Source organism: Stomoxys calcitrans, chromosome 3, assembly GCF_963082655.1.
Source record: "Stomoxys calcitrans chromosome 3, idStoCalc2.1, whole genome shotgun sequence".
Taxonomy (NCBI): domain Eukaryota; kingdom Metazoa; phylum Arthropoda; class Insecta; order Diptera; family Muscidae; genus Stomoxys; species Stomoxys calcitrans.
The window spans coordinates 192,766,332-192,789,751 of NC_081554.1; the positions used below are offsets into that span (position 1 = coordinate 192,766,332).

At 36.9% G+C, this 23,420-nt stretch overlaps 1 protein-coding gene across 1 annotated transcript in view; it reads left to right on the forward strand.

The window, feature by feature from the left end:
* LOC106081113 (uncharacterized) overlaps positions 1-23,420 on the forward strand; it is a 285,863-nt gene that overhangs the window by 12,611 nt on the left and 249,832 nt on the right. Inside the window, exons 2-4 of the mRNA XM_059365759.1 lie at positions 10,809-10,929; positions 11,472-11,671; positions 21,489-21,556. Coding sequence (XP_059221742.1) covers positions 10,809-10,929; positions 11,472-11,671; positions 21,489-21,556 — 389 coding nt within the window. The remainder of the gene's footprint in view (positions 1-10,808; positions 10,930-11,471; positions 11,672-21,488; positions 21,557-23,420) is intronic.

The following is a 23,420-nucleotide window of genomic DNA, read 5'->3' on the forward strand; positions in this document are numbered from 1 at the left end:
GCCTAAGACCCTAAATCGGTGGATCGGTCTATATGGGGGCTATATCAAGATATAGTCCGATAGTGCCCATCTTCGAACTTGACCTGCTTATGGACAAAAAAAAAGAACCTGTACAAAATTTCAGCTCAATATCTCTATTTTTAAAGACTGTGGCGTGATTTCAACAGACAGACGGACAGACGGACGGACATGTCTAGATCGTCTTCGATTTTTACGCTGATCAAGAATATATGTACTTTATAGGGTCAGGAATGGATATTTCTATGTGTTACAAATGGAATGACAAAATAAATATAACACCATCCTTCGGTGGTGGGTATAAAAAGACCATCTGCATGATCTCTGCATCCTTTTAGTACAGCTGTATGCATCCAACCTTCGAGAGTCTCTCCCAAGTACCCTTTCTGAGAGTTATGTAAATTTTGCCCTGGCTAATATGTGTGTTGTTCATTATTGCTTGTTTGGTTGTATGGATCACATCATGTTGGGCCCAGCAAATGGAATTTTTCCACATAGATAAAACTCAAATTATAAATTATAACTTAAAAAAATTTGTTTTTTTCCATTCAGGAACTATTGCTGACACTAACTGAAGCTTATTTATATTTACTTTTTTATACCCACCACCGAAGGATGGGGGTATATTCATTTTGTCATTCCGTTTGCAACACATCGAAATATCCATCTCCGACCCTATAAAGTGTATATATTCTTGATCAGCGCAAAAATCTAAGACGATCTAGACAGAAATCACGCTACAGTCTTTTAAAATTGAGATATTGAGCTGAAATTTTGCACAGATTCTTTTTTTGTCCATAAGCAGGTTAAGTTCGAAGATGGGCTATATCGGACTATATCTTGATATAGCCCCCATATAGACCGATCCTCCGATTTAGGGTCTTAGGCCCATAAAAGCCACATTTATTATCCGATTTTGCTGAAATTTGGGACAGTGAGTTGCGTTGAGCCCTTCGACATCCTTCGTCAATTTGGCCCAGATCGGTCCAAATTTGGATATAGCTGCCATATAGACCGATCCTCAGATTAAGGGTATTAGGCCCATAAAAGCCACATTTTATATCCGATTTGGATGAAATTTGGCACAGTGAGTTGTGTTAGGCCCTTCAACATTCTTCGTCAATTTAACCCAGATCGATCCAGATTTGGATATAGCTGCCATAAAAACCGAACCTCCGATTTATGGTCTTTGGCCCATTAAAGCCACATTTATTATCCGATTTTGCTGAAATTTGGGACAGCGAGTTGCGTTGAGCCCTTCGACATCCTTCGTCAATTTGGCCTAGATCGGTTCAAATTTGGATATAGCTGCCATATAGACCGATCCTCCGATTTATGGTCTTAGGCCCATAAAAGCCACATTTATTATCCGATTTTGCTGAAATTTGGGACAGTGAATTGCGTTGAGCCATTCGACATTCTTCGTCAATTTGGTCCAGATCGGTCCAAATTTGGATATAGCTGCCATATAGACCGATCCTCCGATTTATGGTCTTAGGCCCATAAAAGCCACATATATTATCCGATTTTGCTGAAATTTGGGACAGTGATTTGCCTTAGACCCTTCGACATCTTTCTTCCATTTGGCCCTGATCGGTACAGATTTGGATATAGCTGCCATATAGACCGATCTCTCGATTTAAGCTTTTGGGCCCATAAAAAGCGCATTTATTGTCCGATGTCGTCGAAATTTGGGACAATGACTTGTGTTGAGCCCTTCGATATTTGTTTTCAATTTGACTCAGATCGGTCCAGATTTGAATATGGCTTCCATATAGACCGATCTCTCGGTTGAACAATGACTTGTTCTTATAAGCATTTGGTCTAAATCGGATGACATCTATAGAGCTGCTGTGGGGCATAAGGTATGCATTTTTCACTGGATTTTGACGAAATGTGGTTTACATAAATACCCGAGGTGGTGGGTATCCAAAGTTCGGCCCGGCCGAACTTAACGCCTTCTTACTTGTTTTCTCTCTCTTTACGTAAAACTTGGCCAAGACAAGAAAACATTTCGAAAAATTGCATTGCAACTTTTTGGTAAAACAGCAAAGTGAATATTTTTATTGTTATTGAATTTAACACTTTCTCTGACAAATTTCGTAGAGCATTGACCACTTAAGAAGTCATGATCAAGTTTTCAGTCCAAAGTGTTTTTTGTTCGTGAACAAAGGAAAATTCAATTCTTTGCCATCCCCCACGAAATGTTTTCTTTTTTTTTTTTTTTGTTGTAGTTTTCATTGAGCTGCTGCACTACTTGAAAAACAAGCCAAGTTTTTGACGCATCTCATGCGAAACTTTCAGGGGCAAAATGTAAAAACAGCCAACGAAACACTTGTATCAACACTCCCCGAGTTACCTTCAAGCTGCTTGCCTTGCCTGTGTTTTGTATTCCCAGGCCATTGAATAGTAGTTTGTCTATTGAATTTTCTAAATATACAGTTTTGCAACTATTGCTCGATAATATTGTTGTCTGAAAATTATATGGCGCTCAGAATTGTAGAATTTTTTATTTTGCCAAGAAAGAGTTAGAGCAGGGTGTTGCTGGGCAATTTCAAAATAGAAACTTTTCTATGCAGTAGTCAGAATTTTAAGTGAAATTTTAACATTGCCTCGCTAAAAGACTACAAAGAAGTTTCTTTTGGAACTTTGGCACAACCATGGGAAACATTTTCAATTCTGTTTGCTAACAGAGTGCAAACTTGAGAGCAAAACAAAAAACTATTGGAAAATTATTAAATTTTAAAATAATTTTCAAATAATATTAAACAAGTAAAAATGTACTAAGTTCGGGGGATTCGAACATAGGATGTTCACCATCATGAATAAATTGATTATCCTAGTTCACAATAACACCACTGTAGCCAACTATGGAACGATTTGGAACATACTGCTTTAGATTTTAGAGAAATCGGGTAATAAATGCGCCTATTATTGGCGTAAGACCCTATATTGACAGATCGGACTATGTGGCAGCTATATCCGATATGGACCACAGTCGGTTGGTATATCAGATGGCCTCGTGAAACTCACTGTTCAAAATTTCAGCGAAATCGTTAAAAAAAGGCTTTGGAGGCTTAAAAAATCAAATCACCAGATCGGTTTATATGGCAGCTATATCTAGATATGATCTGATCTAGGCAATATTAGGTTTGGATATTGGAAGGCTTTGTAAAAATCAAAGAAATTAGGAAATGAATGCGCTTGTTATGGCTATAAGATTCAATATACGAATAACGGTCTATAAGGCAGCTGTGTCTAAATATGGTGCAATGTAGTCCATACCCAGCACGGATGTCAAGGGGTCTAATAGAACTCACTGTTCCAAGTTTCAGCGATTGCGCTTTATGGGCTGAATACGGCCGATAGGTCTTCATGCCAGATATATTCAAATATAATCCAACCTGGAGCACATTTGATATGGATTTCGGAAGGTTGAGTACAACTCACGATTTAAAATTTCAGCAAAATCAGACGGTAACTGTGCATTTTATGAATTAAAGACCCTATACCGGGATATCGGTCTATGCGGCAGCTATCCTTTCCATGCGCATTTATCACCCGATTTATCTGAAATTTGGCACAGTTTTATTAGGACCCAATATTTGATTCGAAAATGGTCCACATCGGAACATATTTAGATATAGCTGTCATATAGACCGATCTGCGCGATTTTGATTCTCACCCGGCTTGGCTGAAATTTTAGACAGTGAATTGTATCAAGACTCCAAATATATGTACCGAACATGGTCCATATCGCGCTATATTTACATATAGCTGCCATAGAGACCGATCTTCAACTTTAGGGCCTAAAGACCATTAAAGAGGATTTATTCTCCGATTTTACTGAAATTGCGCAGTATTTGCACTAGTGGTCGGGCCATATTTACTTATAGCTGCAATATAAACCGATATGCCGGTTTTGGGTCTTAAGCCTATAACAAGCACATTTATTACCGGATTTCGCTCAAATTCAGAACAGTAAGATTTATTAGGCTCTCGATGTTCGATCCAAAAATGGTCCAGATCGGAACATACTTGGGTATAGCTGCCACATAGACCGATCTGCCGATTTTGGGTCTTGGGCCTATAACAGACGCATTTATTACCGGATGTCGCTGAAATTTGAAACAGTGAGTTCTATTAGGCCTTTCGATATCTGAACCAAAGATAGTCCAGATAGGAACATATTTTTATCTAGCTGCCATAGAGACCGATCTTCCGATTTTATGTCATAGGCTTATAATAGATTCCCGACATCCAGCCCAAATATGGTCCAGATCGGATCATCCGAATAAGGACTAAATCACATGAACGGCGCACTTATTACCCTCTTTTGGTGAAATTTCGAACTCACTTAGGAAGGAGTAAAGCTAAACGCTTGAAACTTTGCACAAATGCTTCTTAAAAGTGTAGATCGGTTACGATTGTTGTTGTTTCTTGAGCCATTGCAGGGCGCAATTCTTATCTGATTTAGATGAAATTTTGCAAAAGGGGTTTTGTTATGACTTCGAACAACTGGACTAAGTATGGTTCAAATCGCTCCATGTTCTGATATAGCTGCACATAAACCGATCTTGAATTCTTGAGTCGCTACATAGCGAAATTCGTATCCGATTTGACTGAAATTTCTGCATGACGTGTTTTGTTATGACTTCCAACAACAGCACCAAATATGGTTTAAATCGGTTCATAACCTGATATAGCTGCCATATAAAACGACCTGGGATCTAGACTTACTAAGCCTCTAGAGAGCGCAATTATTATCCGACTTGGTCCCATGACCATCAACATACGTGTATGAAGTGAAAGCAATTCACTGATTCAAATGTAAAATCTTATCTTATCTTATCTTATCTTATCTTATCTTATCTTATCTTATCTTATCTTATCTTATCTTATCTTATCTTATCTTATCTTATCTTATCTTATCTTATCTTATCTTATCTTATCTTATCTTATCTTATCTTATCTTATCTTATCTTATCTTATCTTATCTTATCTTATCTTATCTTATCTTATCTTATCTTATCTTATCTTATCTTATCTTATCTTATCTTATCTTATCTTATCTTATCTTATCTTATCTTATCTTATCTTATCTTATCTTATCTTATCTTATCTTATCTTATCTTATCTTATCTTATCTTATCTTATCTTATCTTATCTTATCTTATCTTATCTTATCTTATCTTATCTTATCTTATCTTATCTTATCTTATCTTATCTTATCTTATCTTATCTTATCTTATCTTATCTTATCTTATCTTATCTTATCTTATCTTATCTTATCTTATCTTATCTTATCTTATCTTATCTTATCTTATCTTATCTTATCTTATCTTATCTTATCTTATCTTATCTTATCTTATCTTATCTTATCTTATCTTATCTTATCTTATCTTATCTTATCTTATCTTATCTTATCTTATCTTATCTTATCTTATCTTATCTTATCTTATCTTATCTTATCTTATCTTATCTTATCTTATCTTATCTTATCTTATCTTATCTTATCTTATCTTATCTTATCTTATCTTATCTTATCTTATCTTATCTTATCTTATCTTATCTTATCTTATCTTATCTTATCTTATCTTATCTTATCTTATCTTATCTTATCTTATCTTATCTTATCTTATCTTATCTTATCTTATCTTATCTTATCTTATCTTATCTTATCTTATCTTATCTTATCTTATCTTATCTTATCTTATCTTATCTTATCTTATCTTATCTTATCTTATCTTATCTTATCTTATCTTATCTTATCTTATCTTATCTTATCTTATCTTATCTTATCTTATCTTATCTTATCTTATCTTATCTTATCTTATCTTATCTTATCTTATCTTATCTTATCTTATCTTATCTTATCTTATCTTATCTTATCTTATCTTATCTTATCTTATCTTATCTTATCTTATCTTATCTTATCTTATCTTATCTTATCTTATCTTATCTTATCTTATCTTATCTTATCTTATCTTATCTTATCTTATCTTATCTTATCTTATCTTATCTTATCTTATCTTATCTTATCTTATCTTATCTTATCTTATCTTATCTTATCTTATCTTATCTTATCTTATCTTATCTTATCTTATCTTATCTTATCTTATCTTATCTTATCTTATCTTATCTTATCTTATCTTATCTTATCTTATCTTATCTTATCTTATCTTATCTTATCTTATCTTATCTTATCTTATCTTATCTTATCTTATCTTATCTTATCTTATCTTATCTTATCTTATCTTATCTTATCTTATCTTATCTTATCTTATCTTATCTTATCTTATCTTATCTTATCTTATCTTATCTTATCTTATCTTATCTTATCTTATCTTATCTTATCTTATCTTATCTTATCTTATCTTATCTTATCTTATCTTATCTTATCTTATCTTATCTTATCTTATCTTATCTTATCTTATCTTATCTTATCTTATCTTATCTTATCTTATCTTATCTTATCTTATCTTATCTTATCTTATCTTATCTTATCTTATCTTATCTTATCTTATCTTATCTTATCTTATCTTATCTTATCTTATCTTATCTTATCTTATCTTATCTTATCTTATCTTATCTTATCTTATCTTATCTTATCTTATCTTATCTTATCTTATCTTATCTTATCTTATCTTATCTTATCTTATCTTATCTTATCTTATCTTATCTTATCTTATCTTATCTTATCTTATCTTATCTTATCTTATCTTATCTTATCTTATCTTATCTTATCTTATCTTATCTTATCTTATCTTATCTTATCTTATCTTATCTTATCTTATCTTATCTTATCTTATCTTATCTTATCTTATCTTATCTTATCTTATCTTATCTTATCTTATCTTATCTTATCTTATCTTATCTTATCTTATCTTATCTTATCTTATCTTATCTTATCTTATCTTATCTTATCTTATCTTATCTTATCTTATCTTATCTTATCTTATCTTATCTTATCTTATCTTATCTTATCTTATCTTATCTTATCTTATCTTATCTTATCTTATCTTATCTTATCTTATCTTATCTTATCTTATCTTATCTTATCTTATCTTATCTTATCTTATCTTATCTTATCTTATCTTATCTTATCTTATCTTATCTTATCTTATCTTATCTTATCTTATCTTATCTTATCTTATCTTATCTTATCTTATCTTATCTTATCTTATCTTATCTTATCTTATCTTATCTTATCTTATCTTATCTTATCTTATCTTATCTTATCTTATCTTATCTTATCTTATCTTATCTTATCTTATCTTATCTTATCTTATCTTATCTTATCTTATCTTATCTTATCTTATCTTATCTTATCTTATCTTATCTTATCTTATCTTATCTTATCTTATCTTATCTTATCTTATCTTATCTTATCTTATCTTATCTTGTCTTTCGTTATCCTAAGGTAATGTTTTATGAGAAACTGTTCAAATTGCCAAAAATTAATTTCTTTAAATTTCCAAATTAAAATTTGATGGGTTTACATTTCGCAGACCTGACCTTTGAAGTGTTAAACCAGTTCAACAGATTAAATGATGATGTTTCGAAGGTTGCCGATTACTTTCATTTGTGTGTGTTAAGAAATGCCTCCATAAAGCCTTTTATGCTTGATCGAATCCAGGGATTTGTGTTTCACATAACAAAACGCATACACGCTCATTCACTCATACTTACACAAGCCACCTAGAGAGGCAATCATTTGGGTGGCATACAAATGTAAAGCTATGAAGAGCTGAGAACGAGTTAGAATTTGTAATCAAATATGTGTAAGTGCTTGTTGGCCTTTTGGGGTCAAGATTGTATTTGTAATTCAAAGACACATAGTAGGCGAACACACAACCGCATACTTAGTCTCATACTCTTGAAGTTCTTTTCAGTTAAATGCATACAAATCTTGGTAATCATTGAAGCGATTTGCTTAAATGAAAATCAACATTGATTGCTACAACAAAGTGATGCCTTTCATTATAATGGCCAATAACAATGCAAGTGAAACTAATTGACTTTAACTTTGATTGACTTTTCTAAGAACCCCAACATGAGCACACACAGCACATGTGTGAATTTAAAAGAAATTATAAAAATATTCTTTTCATATGAAGAACAAAAGAGGGACAAAGATAGAGAAATCAAATTCAATATACATACATATATTAAAAATCAAAAAAATAAAAGATTTAAGCAAATCTTCTTTACATAATCTGTTCAAAAATGTACACCCTCTGTGCTACATAAAAGAACGTTTGGAACATTTACTATTTCTTGGCGTTTACAATTTTTGATGGTGCTCCTCTTTGGTTAGTGCATTGTCCATAATACTATAAAGTAGCTGTTGGTCGCAGAACTCGTTGTTTAGCTGATTGGGTTGTTAAGAGTTGACTTGACGTATAAGCTGTGCATTCGGATATGTATAGTGGAACTGCTGGATAGGCCCTAAAGTAAAAATCGAGTGATACATATATATGGGAGCTATATCCATATCTGAACTAATTTTTCTGAAATTCGCCAATAACCTCGGAAGTCATAAGAGAAACCTCGGAAGTCATAAGAGAATCGCGACAATCGGTAAACAAATGACTTAATTATTGGAGAAGTACAAGGCCGTTATTACAATGGACCGGGGATGGCACCACAACTACGCAGAGAGGTGACGAGTTGTACTACTGCTGTCATAACACGTCATAACAGGCATGAATTTGGCTGTGGATTTGAGGTGAGTCGGAGACTGAAACACCTTTCTTCAATCTTTACTCCCATAGATGAGAGGCTAGCCAAAATCCGCATAAGGCCAAATTCTTCAACATCAGCCGTATTTGCGCCCATGCCCCGACGGAAGACAAGAACGAACAAAAAGAAAGAATATTTTCTACGAGCGCCTAGAAAGATTATATGTTCGCTATCCCGCCCATGATATTAAAATCTTTTTGGGGGATTTTAATGCGAAAATAGGGAAGGAAAATATCTTTGGCCCAACAGTGGAAAAATCGTGCTCACACGAAGAAACTTCCGACAATGGGTTGATGCCAATAGTCTTCGCCGCGACAGAGAACTTGGTTTTTAGCAACACCAGATCCAAACATCGCAGGATTCATACCGCCACATAGTTGTAAGCTAATCAAAACACGAGAAACAAAATACATCATGTTGTGATAAATGGAAGGCATTTAACCAGGGTGTTAGTTGTACGATCGATCCGAGCGGAGAATATCGACTCGGATCATTACACTTGTTCGCACTTGCCTCAGTGTGGCGAAAAGCATACCATCCGACACTGCACGAAAGTTGGACATCGGAAAGCTGCCAACACAACAGGTGGCAAAGACATACTCCACTCGGCTGAACCAATTGCATCAAGAAGGCATTCCCTACCCCTACACAATAGTAGCGCTATGGTAAACTATTGCCCACTCCAGGAAAAGAGCCGCAACATACGTACATGGGTACCAAAAGAACCAAAAGAACGCATGCCCGAGGATTGAATTCTCGGCATACAATGTCCCGCTCACAAGAAAGGAGACAACTACAGAGGAATGAGTCTCCTTCCGAACGCATACAAGATATGCTCGAGAAGACTGGGTGAAAGATTAAAGTCCAAAGACAACGAAATAATTGGGCCCCACTCAGTGAGGCTTTAGACCTGGTAAATCCACCATTGACCAGACATTTACACTGAGACAAATACTGGAAAAGACACTAGAAGGACATATCAACTCCTGCCGTCTTATTGTTTAGTACTAAGCCGCCTTCGACAGGCCCATACGTTCAAAAGCATTGAAAGCCAAGTCTGAGTTTGGTATTCCTGCATAATTGACACCACTTTGCGGGATGACGCTAGCTGATACACGTTCCTCAGTTGAATAGGAAATAACCTCTCCGAACCGTTCAATATCAAACGAGGTTTCAGGCAGGGAGACAGCCTATAGCTTGATCTCTTTAATATCCTCTCGATCATCCTTAATCGGCTCCTAGAAGCTTTAATTTTTGCTGCTTCGACAGTAGTTTGGTATGTAGAATAAAATTTGACCCTTCAATTAAATTTATTTTGTTTAAATTTTTATCAGAATCCATTGTGGTGGGTTCCCAAGATTCAGCCTGGCCAAACTTAGCACGCTTCTACTTGTTTTTATTTAATTTGATTTTTTATGTTTTTCTTTTTCTTGTTGAATTTTTTAACTTAGTTTGACATATCTGTTCATGGCACTGTCCTTATTTCTAGCTTTATCTTAACTGCTAACAAACCACACTTTATATTGAAATAATGTTATCTAGGGCATAGAAAAATTAATTATCCTGCAATTGCCAGTCTAGAGTTTTGACCTGGTTATATTTCAAATAAATGCCCCACACTCTCAATTTTCCATACTCAAAAATGTATCCATCTTTCACCATTCACTTTAGTCTCGTTAGCCATTGACGAAAGAATTATGGTCAATATTATTACAATTTGCGGGACACAAACTCAAATAAAATAATTGGTTATTGATTGGACTTAATTCATTGCCTCAATTTCCTGGAAATCAAATTTATTCAAGGTCATATGAATGACCCACAAATGGCTTTTATAAAGTGATGATGACGATGAAATTAAAGGTTTAAAATGTTCTGTTTATAAAACAGATTCAATTTGAGGAGAATTGAATTTTATTTATTTTTTTCCACGAATATGAACTCTCTCCATCATCTCTTGCCTTTGTGGTGATTGTCAGCAATTTGTCAAAATTATGTCAAACACTTTCCATTCATCAATAATCACATATTTGAAATATGAACAGAACTTCATGGCTCTCAGCCTTAACGGAATGCCAGTCATAGAGTTTTCAAGAGTTGTAAACAGCTGTTGTGGTCCAGCACCATCGTCATCACCATCACCTTCCTACACACAATCACAACTTGGTTGCAACTCCAACACGTGTTAAGCCATGACGCGGAAGTTAAAGATAAATCCTAGCCAAATAACTCCATGCTGACGAAGTGGCAACATGCTGTGGCCACTTCCGCTCACCTGTCCACAAGGCAAGGCGGGCGAGAGGTTGGCTGCGAGCACGTGTTTGTGTGTCCCCCCTGTCTTTCTGTCTGTCTGTCTGGATGGCTTAACATAAACCGTAACATTTTTGACGCGTGTTTTGCGGTACGTTGTTGCGGTTGTGTGGTTGCACACACAACGCCAACAGCCAACTGCCAGCAACAACAACAATAACACAACCGCACTATCAGCAACAATCCACATGCCAAGCATTTGCAAATACACACTCTCTCTCCCACACTAACATACACATACACAACACGACAAAGCCCCAACCAACGCACATTTGTTCTCCTACGCTACTGTTGCAGTTGGTCGTTTGTGTAACGATGAATGAATGGATGGATGGATGGATGCTCTCAATCCCCATATCATGGCTTCGTTATGCTTCGTTCGTTTATGCTCGTTGTAGCCGCCTATTTGGTCGCATGCTCGCAGTTCGTTTGCCAACCAACAGAAGACCAACGAAGTTGTTGCCGTTTTGTTCGCCTTTTGCTAAGGCAAGGTGGTTCGGCTACAGTGCCAGGGTACGGCTTTGGCCTTACAACAGCCATAGTAGAAGATGATGATGACGATGACAATGTTCTTCTGCATCTGACTGTGTGCCAGTGGGTGTGTGTGTTGCTTGTGCCATGTAACGATGACTGAATAGCCATGAAATTAGTTATGTTAAGGATTCTGCTTGAAACGGTTGTGTCCTTTGAAATAAGCGCTGAATGTTGAGTTGTATAATTTTTTTGAGAAAATATTTAAAAGGAAAATAAAACGCAAACATTTATTTCGGCTTAAAAAAACGCAATGATTTTTAACGAAAGGAAATAAAATCGTTTTAAAATGGAGAAAAAATAAATGAAATAAAATACCAAGTGCTATAAGATATCGAAACCCAAAATGTTTATTTAAAATATCTTTTGCTGGTTTCTATTGCAACATATAGAAAATACTTATTGTGACTAAATAAGTGATCTTTAGTTCAGCAAAAGAAAAAGAGTTACAATCAAGTGTAAACAGTGCTTAGTGAAAAGTGAATCTTAAACCTCAATTGAAGACATTGATCATTTGCCCTTGTTATTCTATGATCGTATGTCAATGGCAGTGATGGCTAATTAAAGGTAGTTTAAATATTACATTCATAGGCAAATAATATTAAATTCCAATCGTAACCAAGAATGTACATTCATGGACACAAAATATTTATATAAACTTACCTTACAACTGTGGGTTACATTACCCCATGATATCAAATAGCACCATTGTGTGCCAATTTTCTGATTTTTGGACCTTAAATTCATAAAAATTTAATTTTTAAACGATTTACTTGATACATTGGTTCACGTCTTGCCTACAGCTGCCCTTACAAAATGTGGCACATAGATCCCCCTTCTCTTTATGTAGGAGACGTATGGACCGATCTCCCATTTATATATCTTGAGGCCACAAAATACAAGTTTGGGGAGTTTTTAACTATGGATCTACTTTCATATTTAGCCCAAACAATGCCCAATTACAGGGCTGGCATAGAGAATCAATTCTCCCATGAGGCGCTGATCATTCGATTCAAAAAATTAACCTATGAATGTGGATTAAATTATGAGCTAAGTGAGCCTAAATGACCACCATAAGCTAAAGTAGCCCTAAGAATATCCAATAACAGGGCTAGCGTCGAATATCACAGGAGCACAGTAGTCGGTGATCATTCGAAGCAAAACATTTAACTGTGCTATGACTGTGGACAAAATTATGAGCTAGTGAGTCTAATTGAGATCGGCCACTGTAACCTGAAGTAGCCTATCCTTTTTTAACCACCACCATAGGATTGGGATATACTAATCTAGTCATTCCGTTTATATAACCTCCAAATATTGATTTACGACCCCATAATGTATATATATTCATGATTGTCTCGACATCATACGTCGATCTAGCAATGTCCGTCCGCCCGTCTGTCGAAATCAAGATAGCGATCGAACGCGAAGAGCTAACCGCTTGAAATTTTTCACAGATATCTTATAACGATTTAGGTCATAATGGATTGCAAATGGCCCATTTCGGTTCAGATTTGGACATAGCTCCCATATAAACCGATCTCCCAATTTGACTTCTTGAGCCCCTGGTGGCCGCAAATTTTGTCCTATTTGGCTAAAATTTTGCACATATTGTTTAGTTATGACTTCCAACAACTGTGACGAGTACCGTCCAAATAGGTCTATAATGTGATATAGCTCCCATATAAAACGATCTCCCGATTTGATTTCTTAAGCCTTGACTTGATTTGACAATTGGGCTGAAATTTTGTTCATAGTGTTCTGTTATGAAATTCAACAACTCTGCCAAGTACGGTTCAAATCGGTCAAGAACCTGATATAGCTCTCACATAAACCGATATCCAAATTTGAATTCTTGAGCCACAATTTTCATCCGATTTGGCTGCGCCCAGTACGGTACAAATCGGTCAAGAACCTGATATAGCTCCCATATTAACCGATCTCCCGATTTGACTTCTTGAGCCCCTGGAAGCCGCAATTTTTGTCCGATTTAGGTGAAATTTTGCACAAAGTGTTCTGTTATGACTCCCAACAACTGCACCAAGTAAGCACCAATTCGGTCTATAACCAGATATAGCTCCCATATTTTAGCAGAATCCATGGTGGTGGGTTCACAAAATTTGGCCCGGCCGAACTTAGCCCGCTTTTACTTGTTATTATTCATGAAGTATATAGGACAACTGTTTCATATGGCCCCTCTATAGGGCTATTTTATCTTCTTATATTATGTTCAGACCAAAATTGTTTTGAGCAAACGACAAGGCTAGTTTTTCCTTTACAATATACAAGGATATTTAACAATGTGGTATCCCAAGTGGTAGCATTGAAATATGATGTTGAATGTAGATAATCAATACAAAACAAGTAAAAAGGCGTTAAGTTAGGCCGGGCCAAACTTTATATATAAACCACCTTTCGTCAGAATCCGGTAAAAAATGCATAATTTATGCCCCCATAGCAGCTGAATCGAAATATGGTCCGACTTGGACCAAATTCGACATGGATATTGAGTCGTCTAATAAGTGCAAGTCATTGTTCAATTTTGCAGAACAATATGTTGGTATTTTTGGTAGCCATATCCATATAAAGACCGATCTGAACCATTTACTATCATATATATGCCGAAAAGCCTAACATAAGTCACTGCGAAATCGGAATATAAATGTGCGTTTTATGGGGCCAAGACCTTAAATCGATTGATTTGTCCATATGGCAGCTATACTTAAATCTGAATCGATCTGGGCTAAATTGTGGAAAGATGTCGAAGGGCCTAACATTACTCACTGTCCCAAATTGCGGCGACATCGGTCAATAAATGCACCTTTTACTGGTCCAAAACCTTAAATCCAGAGATCGGTCTATATGGCAGCTATATACAAATTTGGAAATATCTGTGCCATATTGCAGTAAGATGTCGAGGGGCCTGACTTAGCTCACTGTCCCAAAGTTCGACGACATCGGACAATAAATGCGCCTTATATGGGCCCAAAACCTTAAATCGAGAGATCGGCCTATATGGCAGCTATATCTTATTCTGAACCGCTCTGGGCCAAATTAGAGAGAGATATCGTAGCGCCTAACAAAACTCACTCACTCTCAAATGTTGTGCAAAATCGGACAATAAATGCGCCTTTTATGGGCCCAAGACCTTAAATCGAGAGATCGCCCTATATGGCAGCTATATTCAAATCTGAACCGATCTGAGCCAAATTGAAGAAGAATTTTGAAGGGCCTAACACAACTCACAGTCTCAAATTTCGGCGATATCAGACAATAAATTGCGCCTTTATGAGCCCAAAACCCTAATTCGTGATATCGGTCTATATGGGAGCTACATCAAGATATAGTCCAATATAGCCCATCTTCGATCTTAACCTGTCTATGGACGAAAAAAAAAATTGTGCAAAATTTTAGCTCGTTAGTTTTTTGTTTGATTGTTAGGATATAGCGAGGCCAATTTTCACCTAAAACATGACCTGGTATGACGAGAACATTTTTTTTTTAACGGATTTCAACATTAGTGGCACGGTTGTTGGAATTCACAACTGAATAATTCGTGAAAAATTTCAGCATAATCGATCAACTATTGAAGCTTCTAGGGGATCAAGAAACCTAGTCTGCGAATCGGTATATATGGGGGCTATTTTCAAATCTGAGTCGAAATGGCGCATTTTCAATCCGCAATGAACTACCTCAATATGAAGTACCTGGTCAAAATTTCAAGTGAATATCTTAATTTTTTCTATCCCTCTAGAATTCAGGAGACAGATGGGAGGACGGACTGATTTTTAGTTCGACTTGGAATGTCATAGCGAGAAAGACACATGCATGGGCGAACTGACATGTTTAGATCGACTTGGAATGTCAAGACGAAAAAGAGGCCATCATATACATTAAGGGGTCGCAGTTAAATATTTCAAGGTTTTACAAGTGGGGGATATAAAAAGGTATTTTTTCCAGACTTATAATGGATAAGGGTAAATATACACAAGTTTTTTTAAAGCAATTTTTATACCCACTTTTATAGGATTGGGTATATAAAGCACCCATTTGTCTTCTCCATCATCTGGAAGCTACAATTTAAATCCGATTAGGCTAAAGTTTGGAGTGAGTGGTTTATATACCCACCTTTATAGGATTGGGTATATAAAGTATCCATTTGTGTTCTTAAACCTCTGGAAGTGACGATTTATATCCGATTCGGTTAAAACTTGGTGTGAGATATACACTTATGACCCCAATATATACACCAAAGATCGTCCATATTGATCCATAAACAGATATAGCTGCCATTAGAATCTATACCACGATTTTAGTTTTTAAGCCCCCAAAAAAATACAAATTTTTGCCGGCTGGGCTGAAATTGGGTATGTGAAGTTTATACCAAAATACCTTAAACACCAAATGTGTCCCTGCTAGTTTCATAAATAGTAATAAGTCCCCATATAAACCAATCCCCCGATTTTACTATTTGAGCATCTAGAATTTCAATTTTTATTTCATTCCCTTTAACATCAAATGGCACCTAGATAGGTCTTCTCATAAGTTTGAGCAGCGATGTGAGCCTCTAGAGGTCTTTGTCACTACATTTCAAGATTTCTTCACAAAATTCGGATGTAGAATGAGTTACTAGAGGCCATCGTAGCGCAGAGGTTACCAAGTCGGCCTATGACACTGAACCCCTGGGTTCGAATCCTGGAGAGAACATTCGGCTAAGCCAAACTAACCTCGTTTTATTATAAAATGAATTAGCGGAATTATCACAGTTGCAAAATTCTCTAGAAATAAAAAATATCGCCACCTTCAGTTGAGGTGAGGTGAGTTGGCATTACGAAAGGTTTAAGAGCGTCCGAACAAAACACAAAAAGTTATTTAGGGTTTTCCTACTGACATGAATATCTATTCATCACTATTGTTGTAAAGTGTATTTTAAAATTGTTTCTTTGTTGGAATCGATAAAAAGAAGTAGGGCAATATATGTATGAATACTGAAGCTATATATGGGTCCATAAATAGTTTATCTGTCTGCATGTCTGTCTGACCATCAGTTTGATGGGCTGCGAGTTTGTCGGTCTGTATGTTTTTCTATCTGTATGTCTGTCCGTCTGTGTGTTTGTTCGTCTGTGTGATTTTCGTCTGGGTGTATGTCCGTCTGTGTGATTGTCCGTCTGCCTGTTGGTTCGTTTGTGTATTGGTCCGTTTTTGTCTGCTTGTCCATCTGATTGTCAGTCTGTCCGTCCGTCTGTCAATGTGTCTATCTTTGGAAAGCGTTCTACCTTTCGCAGGAATACAAGTAACTAGGCCCAGATTGGTCCAGATTTGGATATAGCTGCCATAGAGATCGATATAAGGTTTTGGCCCCATAAAAGGCGCATTTATAATCCGATGTCGTCGAAATTTGAGACAGTGAGTTAGGTTAAGCTCTTCGACATTCTTCTGCATTTTGGCGCAGATCGGTTCAGATTTGGATGTAGCTGCCATATAGACCGATCTCTCGATTTGAGGTTTTTGGGCCATAAAAGGCTCATTTATTGTCTGATGTCGCCGAAATTTGGGACAGTGAGTTGTGTTAGGCCCTTCGATATCCTTCTTCAATTTGGCCAAGATCGGTTCAGATTAGGATATAGCTGCTATATAAACTCTCGATTTAATGTCTTGGCCCCATAAAAGACACATTTATAATCCAATTTCACTGAAATTTGGCACAGTGACTTATGATAGGATTTCCGACATCCGTGTCGTATATGGCTCAGATTGGTTTATTTTTAGATATAGCTACTAAAAAGAGCAATATTTTGTTATACACAATGGAACAATGACTTGTACTTATTAGTATTTGGTCCAAATCGGAACATATTTCGATATGGCTGCTATGGGGCAAAAGGTATGCATTTATCGCCGGATTTTGACGAAAGGTGGTTTACATATAAATCCGAGGTGGTGGATATCCAAAGTTCGGCCCGGCCTAACTTAACGCCTTTTTACTTGTCTATCTTGATATCGATTGAATGTATCCTTTTAGATACAGTGCGCCTATAGTAGACGCAATTTTCATCCGATAAAGCCAAAATCCAATGATTTCTCTCATGACTTCCAACTGACTTTATTAAATTTGATTTCATTTGGTCAGTGCATTGATATTGCTTCTAAATAAATCGATAAATCCTGATTTTAATTACTTCTCATATTCGTACAAAATATAGTTGGTGCGAATTAGCGATAGTATCAATTCTATCGATAGTTCATCGGCTCTAGTATATGAGGCGGTTAAAAGATTCAGTCCGACCGAACTAAGCGCGATTATATTTGTTTTTTTTTTATAAACCCAAATTTGGCCGATCGTAACAATGTGAGACTCAAGGGAAATTATAATTCAGATGTCAACTTTTGGTACATATATTTGTAGTTAAGTTACCATATGACTTTCGCCTTCGAGATGAGTCTTGAATGATAATTATGCGTGGGTAGAATACACGTACTTCAATTGTCTTGCCAGTAGCCCCACCTCCTAAAAACCTCAAAAGACGGACATGCAGGGTGATGGGGTTAATGTGTATATCCAATATCCAAATTTAGAGCAATTTTCTGTCCGTCCGTCTGTCCGTCCGTCCGTCTGTCCGTCCGTCTGTCCGTCCGCCTGTCCGTCCGTCTGTCCGTCCATCTGTCCGTCCGTCTGTCCGTCCGTCTGTCCGTCCGTCTGTCCGTCCGTCCGTCTGTCCGTCTGTCCGACCGTCTGTCCGTCCGTCTATCTGTCTGTCTTTCCGTCCGTCTTTCCGTCCATCCGCCTGTCTGTCTATTGAAACCATGCTTACTTTAAAAGCTATAGGACAAGGCGCGTGAAATTCTGCTCAAATACTTCCTATTAGTGTAGTCAAGTCAGTCCATACTTCGTTATATCTGCCTTATAAACCGATCTCGTATCTTGACTTCTTGAGCCGCTAGAGGGCGCAATTACTATCCAATTTGGGTGACATTTTGCATAAAGTGTTTTGTTTTGAATTCCAACAACTATGGCAAGTATGGTCTGAATGGATTTATAACCTGATGCAGCTCCCATATAGACCGATCTCCTGATTATACTTCTTGAGCCTGTAGAGGGTGGAAATCTTAGCGGATTTGACTGAAATTTTGTGCAATGACTTTTTCTATGACCTTTAACATACCTACCAAATGTGGTCTCAATAGATCCATAAACTGATATAGCTCCCATATAAACCGCTCTCCCGGATATATTTCTTGAGCCTCTAGGGGGCGCAATACTTATACGATTTGGGTAAAATTCTGTAAAACGACTTCCTCTATGACCTTTAATATGCGCGCTAAATATGGTCTGTGTCGGTTTATAACCTGATATAGCTCCGATATAAACCGTTCTTCTGATTTTACTTTTTGAGCCCCTATGGGGTGCAAGGCCACCGTAGCGCAGGGGTAAGCATGTCCACCTATGACAATGAACGCCTGGGTTCGAATCCTGGCGAGACCATCAGAATAAAAAATTGTTTTCCCCTTCCTAATGCTGGCAACATTTGTGAGGTACTACGCAATGTAAATCTTCTCTCCAAAGAGGTGTCGCACTGCAGCTTAAACTTGAATCGGACTGCACTCATTGATATGTGAGAGTTTACCCCTGTTCCTTATTGGAATTTTCATGGGCAAACTTTGTATTTGCATGGGGTGCAACTATTATCCGATTTGCCGGAAATTTTGCACATTGACTTCTACTATGGTCTTCAACACTCAAACCAAACATGGTCTGAATCAGTAGATAATCTGATAATCTCTTATGGCATAGCAATTCTTATCCATTAACCTTCGTTGGCCTATAAAGAGATACCAGCCAAAGAACTTAACATGGTGAAGGGTATATACTATTCGGCCCGGCCATACTTGGCATGCTTTTACCTGTTTCTATTAATGTTTATACTTTAAATTTTCATTTTCCATTAAACTTTATAGTATTTTTTTTTTATTATTATTACTAAATAGAATCAATTTTTTGCAAAAACTTGCATTTTCATAGATAAACTCACAAACAAAACAGAAACACACGTACGCGCATTTTAATATCGCATTTTTCACTTTGCCAAAGAGAATAATGAAATTCCATTGAAATAATTGCATAAATAAGTGCCCCATAGTAGTATTTTCATTTTGTTTGTAAAACCATTTAATGAAATTTGTCCTGTGGCTAATGCTAATGACATTGAATTGCTCATTTTAGCATATCAATTAAAATTAGAATAGAAAAACAGAGAGGCGTTCTCGGTGTTTTTGTTATGCTACGATTATGTGGAATTGATTTAAATTGACTTGAATGCATTCAACTCAGCAGGAACGAATCTTTCATGCCCTCCATAATGGAAGGCGTTCATCAAGGTTTAGTGAACATTTCTAACAGAATGCAAAACTCAATGTTCAAGTTTGCAGCCAAAGCGCTTGCGAACTGTGCACTCCTGCTTATGCAAATAGGTTTATAAGGCAGCTATATCACTTACTCGCCATGAGTGCTGGAAATCCTAACAGAGCTCATATTCAAAAATTTCAGTAGAATGTTTAAACAAAATGACCCTTTGGGGCTTAAGAAATCAAATCTGGAAATGATTTTATATGGAATCTGTATTTCAATACAGCACAGTTGTTACCATGTCCGCCTATGGCGCTGAAAGCCTGGGTTCGTATGCTGGCGACAACATCAGAAAAAATGTTCAGCGGTGTTACTTTGCGATGTAAAAACTTCTCCCCAAAGAGTTTTCGCACTGCAGCATGCCCTTCAGACTCTACTATAAAAAAGATGTCCCTTTATCATTCAGCTTTAAGCTTGAGTCAAACAGAAGTCTTTGAAATTTGAGCCCCTGTCCCTTAATGGAATTTTCGTGAACAAATTTTAATTTGCATTTAAATATGGGCCTATTTAGCCCATAACCCATTTTAAAGGAACTATACGTGCAAATTTTAGGTTAGAAATTCATAGGTAGAATTTCTCAACAATCAAGCGCATAGAGAGAAGTTGGAAATCCGGACAAACGGACAGACGGATATAGAGACAGACAGACAGACATTCCCATATGGTCTTATAATTTAATTTCTATCAAGATTATTTTTATATACCTTATAGGGCCTTAGACAAATATTTCTGAGGGTTACAAAAGAAATGACGAAAAGAGTATAACCTACCATCATGTAGTGGCTGTTATAAAAATAACTTTTCAAACATATGTAAATAGAAGCAGACATTTTTTTCCGCCCAGTATCTCCATGTTTTATAATAATCTCAAATGTAAATGTCAAGTGAAATTACAACCCATCAAGTTATGTTTTTGTTGCTACTTGGGTTCATTTCACATTTTTTTTTTCAGAATTTCGAAACTCATACGCCACAATGTCCCCAGTCGATTTCAATGTTACTCATACATCACCATGGCCATTGAATATAAAAAGTACACCAACACCAAATGCAAATTTGCCCATGAACATTTCATTAGGGAACAGGGGCAAACTTCTCACATATCATTGAGTGCTGTCCGATTCAAGATTTTTGCTAAAGGCCCCTTGCCTTCTTTTTATAGCCGAGTCCGAATTGCGGGTCTTTGGGGAGAAATTTTTACATGGCATAGTACCTCACATATGCTGCCACCATAAAGAGGGGATAACTACCGCTGACAAAGGTTTTGATGTTCTCGCTAGGATTCGAAACCAGGCGTTCAGCGACATAGGCAGGCATGCTAACCTCAGCGCTACGGTGCGTCCTTCTCCATTATAGGTGTCATGTCCGAAGCAATACAGGTTGCTTCTGTAGCAACCATGACCTGTCAAAAATTGGATCAGCTTGAAGTTAAGCTTTCCATGCGTTAACCATCTTATTATATTTGGCAATAATTTTTTAGTGCAACGGCCATTTGGGCAATAATCCCATCACCTCTGCCAGTTTTACATCGGTGTTACTCTTTCTGACGTATGAATGGCCTTTCTTGGCGCGCTTTTGTTTTCGAGTAAATGCAAATTGAACATTCCACTAAGGAACAGGGGCAAATTTTTCACATATCAATGTGTGCTGTCCGATTCAAGATTTTTGCTAAATGATAAGGGGCCTCCTTTTTATAGCCGAGCCCGAACCGCGTGCCGCAGTGCGACACCTCTTTGGGGAGAAGTTTTTACATGGCACAGTACCTCACAAATGTTGTCAGCATTAAGAGGGGAAAATCCCCGCCGAAATTTTTTTCTGATGGTCTCGCCAGGATTCAAAACCAGGCGTTCAGGGTCATAGGCGGACATGGTAACTTCTGCGCTACAGTGGCCTCCGTTTTCGTATACTCTCCTAAATACGATATATTGGAATGTTCATTTGCAAGCATATCAAAGGAGATCACCCCTCCTACCACGTGTGCTGCGTCGGCGTTGAGATGCTTCAGTAGAAACTGCACACTGGGAGACAGTTTCGTCGATGCCATGTGGGATCTTGAAGATGTCTTTAGCTTCGGTTTCCAAACAGGGACCTCCGTTTTATGTTCCACCAGAAGTAGCTCTATTGTTATTAACCAGTCTTGAACTATTTTGATCTCCTCGTTCGAGTAGAAATAAATATGGCAATGTCAACTGAAAATCCAACGATTGTCGCTTCCTCTGGTAATTTAAGTCTAACTATACCTTCATACTTGATGCTCCACAGAAACGGGACAAGTACAGATCTTCGTGACACTCCAGAGATGAAACGACGCTCTTATCGGTGTCGACATATAGTAAAAGAATTGCAAATTTTGCCCATTAACATTCCACTAAGGAACAGGGGCAAACTTCTCACATATCAATGAGTGTCGACACAAAGTACTCGGATCGAAAAAAAGCTTTTTATAACCTCCACCATAGGAGGGGGAATACTATTTTCGTCATTCTGTTTGTAACACCTCGAAATATACGTCTGAGACCCCATAAAGTATATATATTCTTGATCAGCGTAAAAATCTAAGACGATCTAGACATGTCTATCCGTCTGTCTGTTGAAATCACGCTACAGTCTTTAAAAATAGAGATATTGAGCTGAAAATTTGCACAGATTCTTTGTTTTGTCCATAAGCAGGTTATGTTCGAAGATGGGCCATATAGGACTATATCTTGATATAGCCCCCATATAGACCGATCCGCCGATTTAGGGTCTTAGGCACATAAAAGCCACATTTATTATGCGATTTTGCTGAAATTTGGGACAGTGAGTTGTGTTAGGCCCTTCAGATTTGGTTATACCTGCCATATATACCGATCCGCCGATTTAGCGTCTTAGACCCATAAAAGCCACATTTATTATCCAATTTTAATGAAATTTGGGACAGTGAGTTACGTTAGGCCCTCCGACATCCTTCGTCAATTTGGCGCAGATCGGTTCAGATTTCAGAACGATCCGCCGACTTAAAGTCTTAGGCCCATAAAAGGCGCATTCATTGTCCGATTTTGGCCGAAATTTGGAACGGTGAGTTGTATTAGGCTCTTCATCATCGCTCCGCAATTTAGCTCAGATCGGTCCAGATTAGGATATAGCTGCCATATACACCGATCTCTCGATTTTAGGTCTGGAGCCCATAAAAGGCGGATTTATTGTCCGATTTAGCCAAAATTTATTACAGTAAGTTGTGTTTGGCCCTTCGATATTCTTCTTCAATTTGGTCCAGATCGGTCCAGATTTGAATTTAGCCGCCAAATAGACCTATCTCTCGATTTAGGGTCTTAGGCCCATAAAAGCCACATTTATTATACGATTGTGATGGAATTGGGGAGAGTGAGTTTTGTTAGGCCCTTCGACATCCTTCGTCAATTTTGCTCAGATC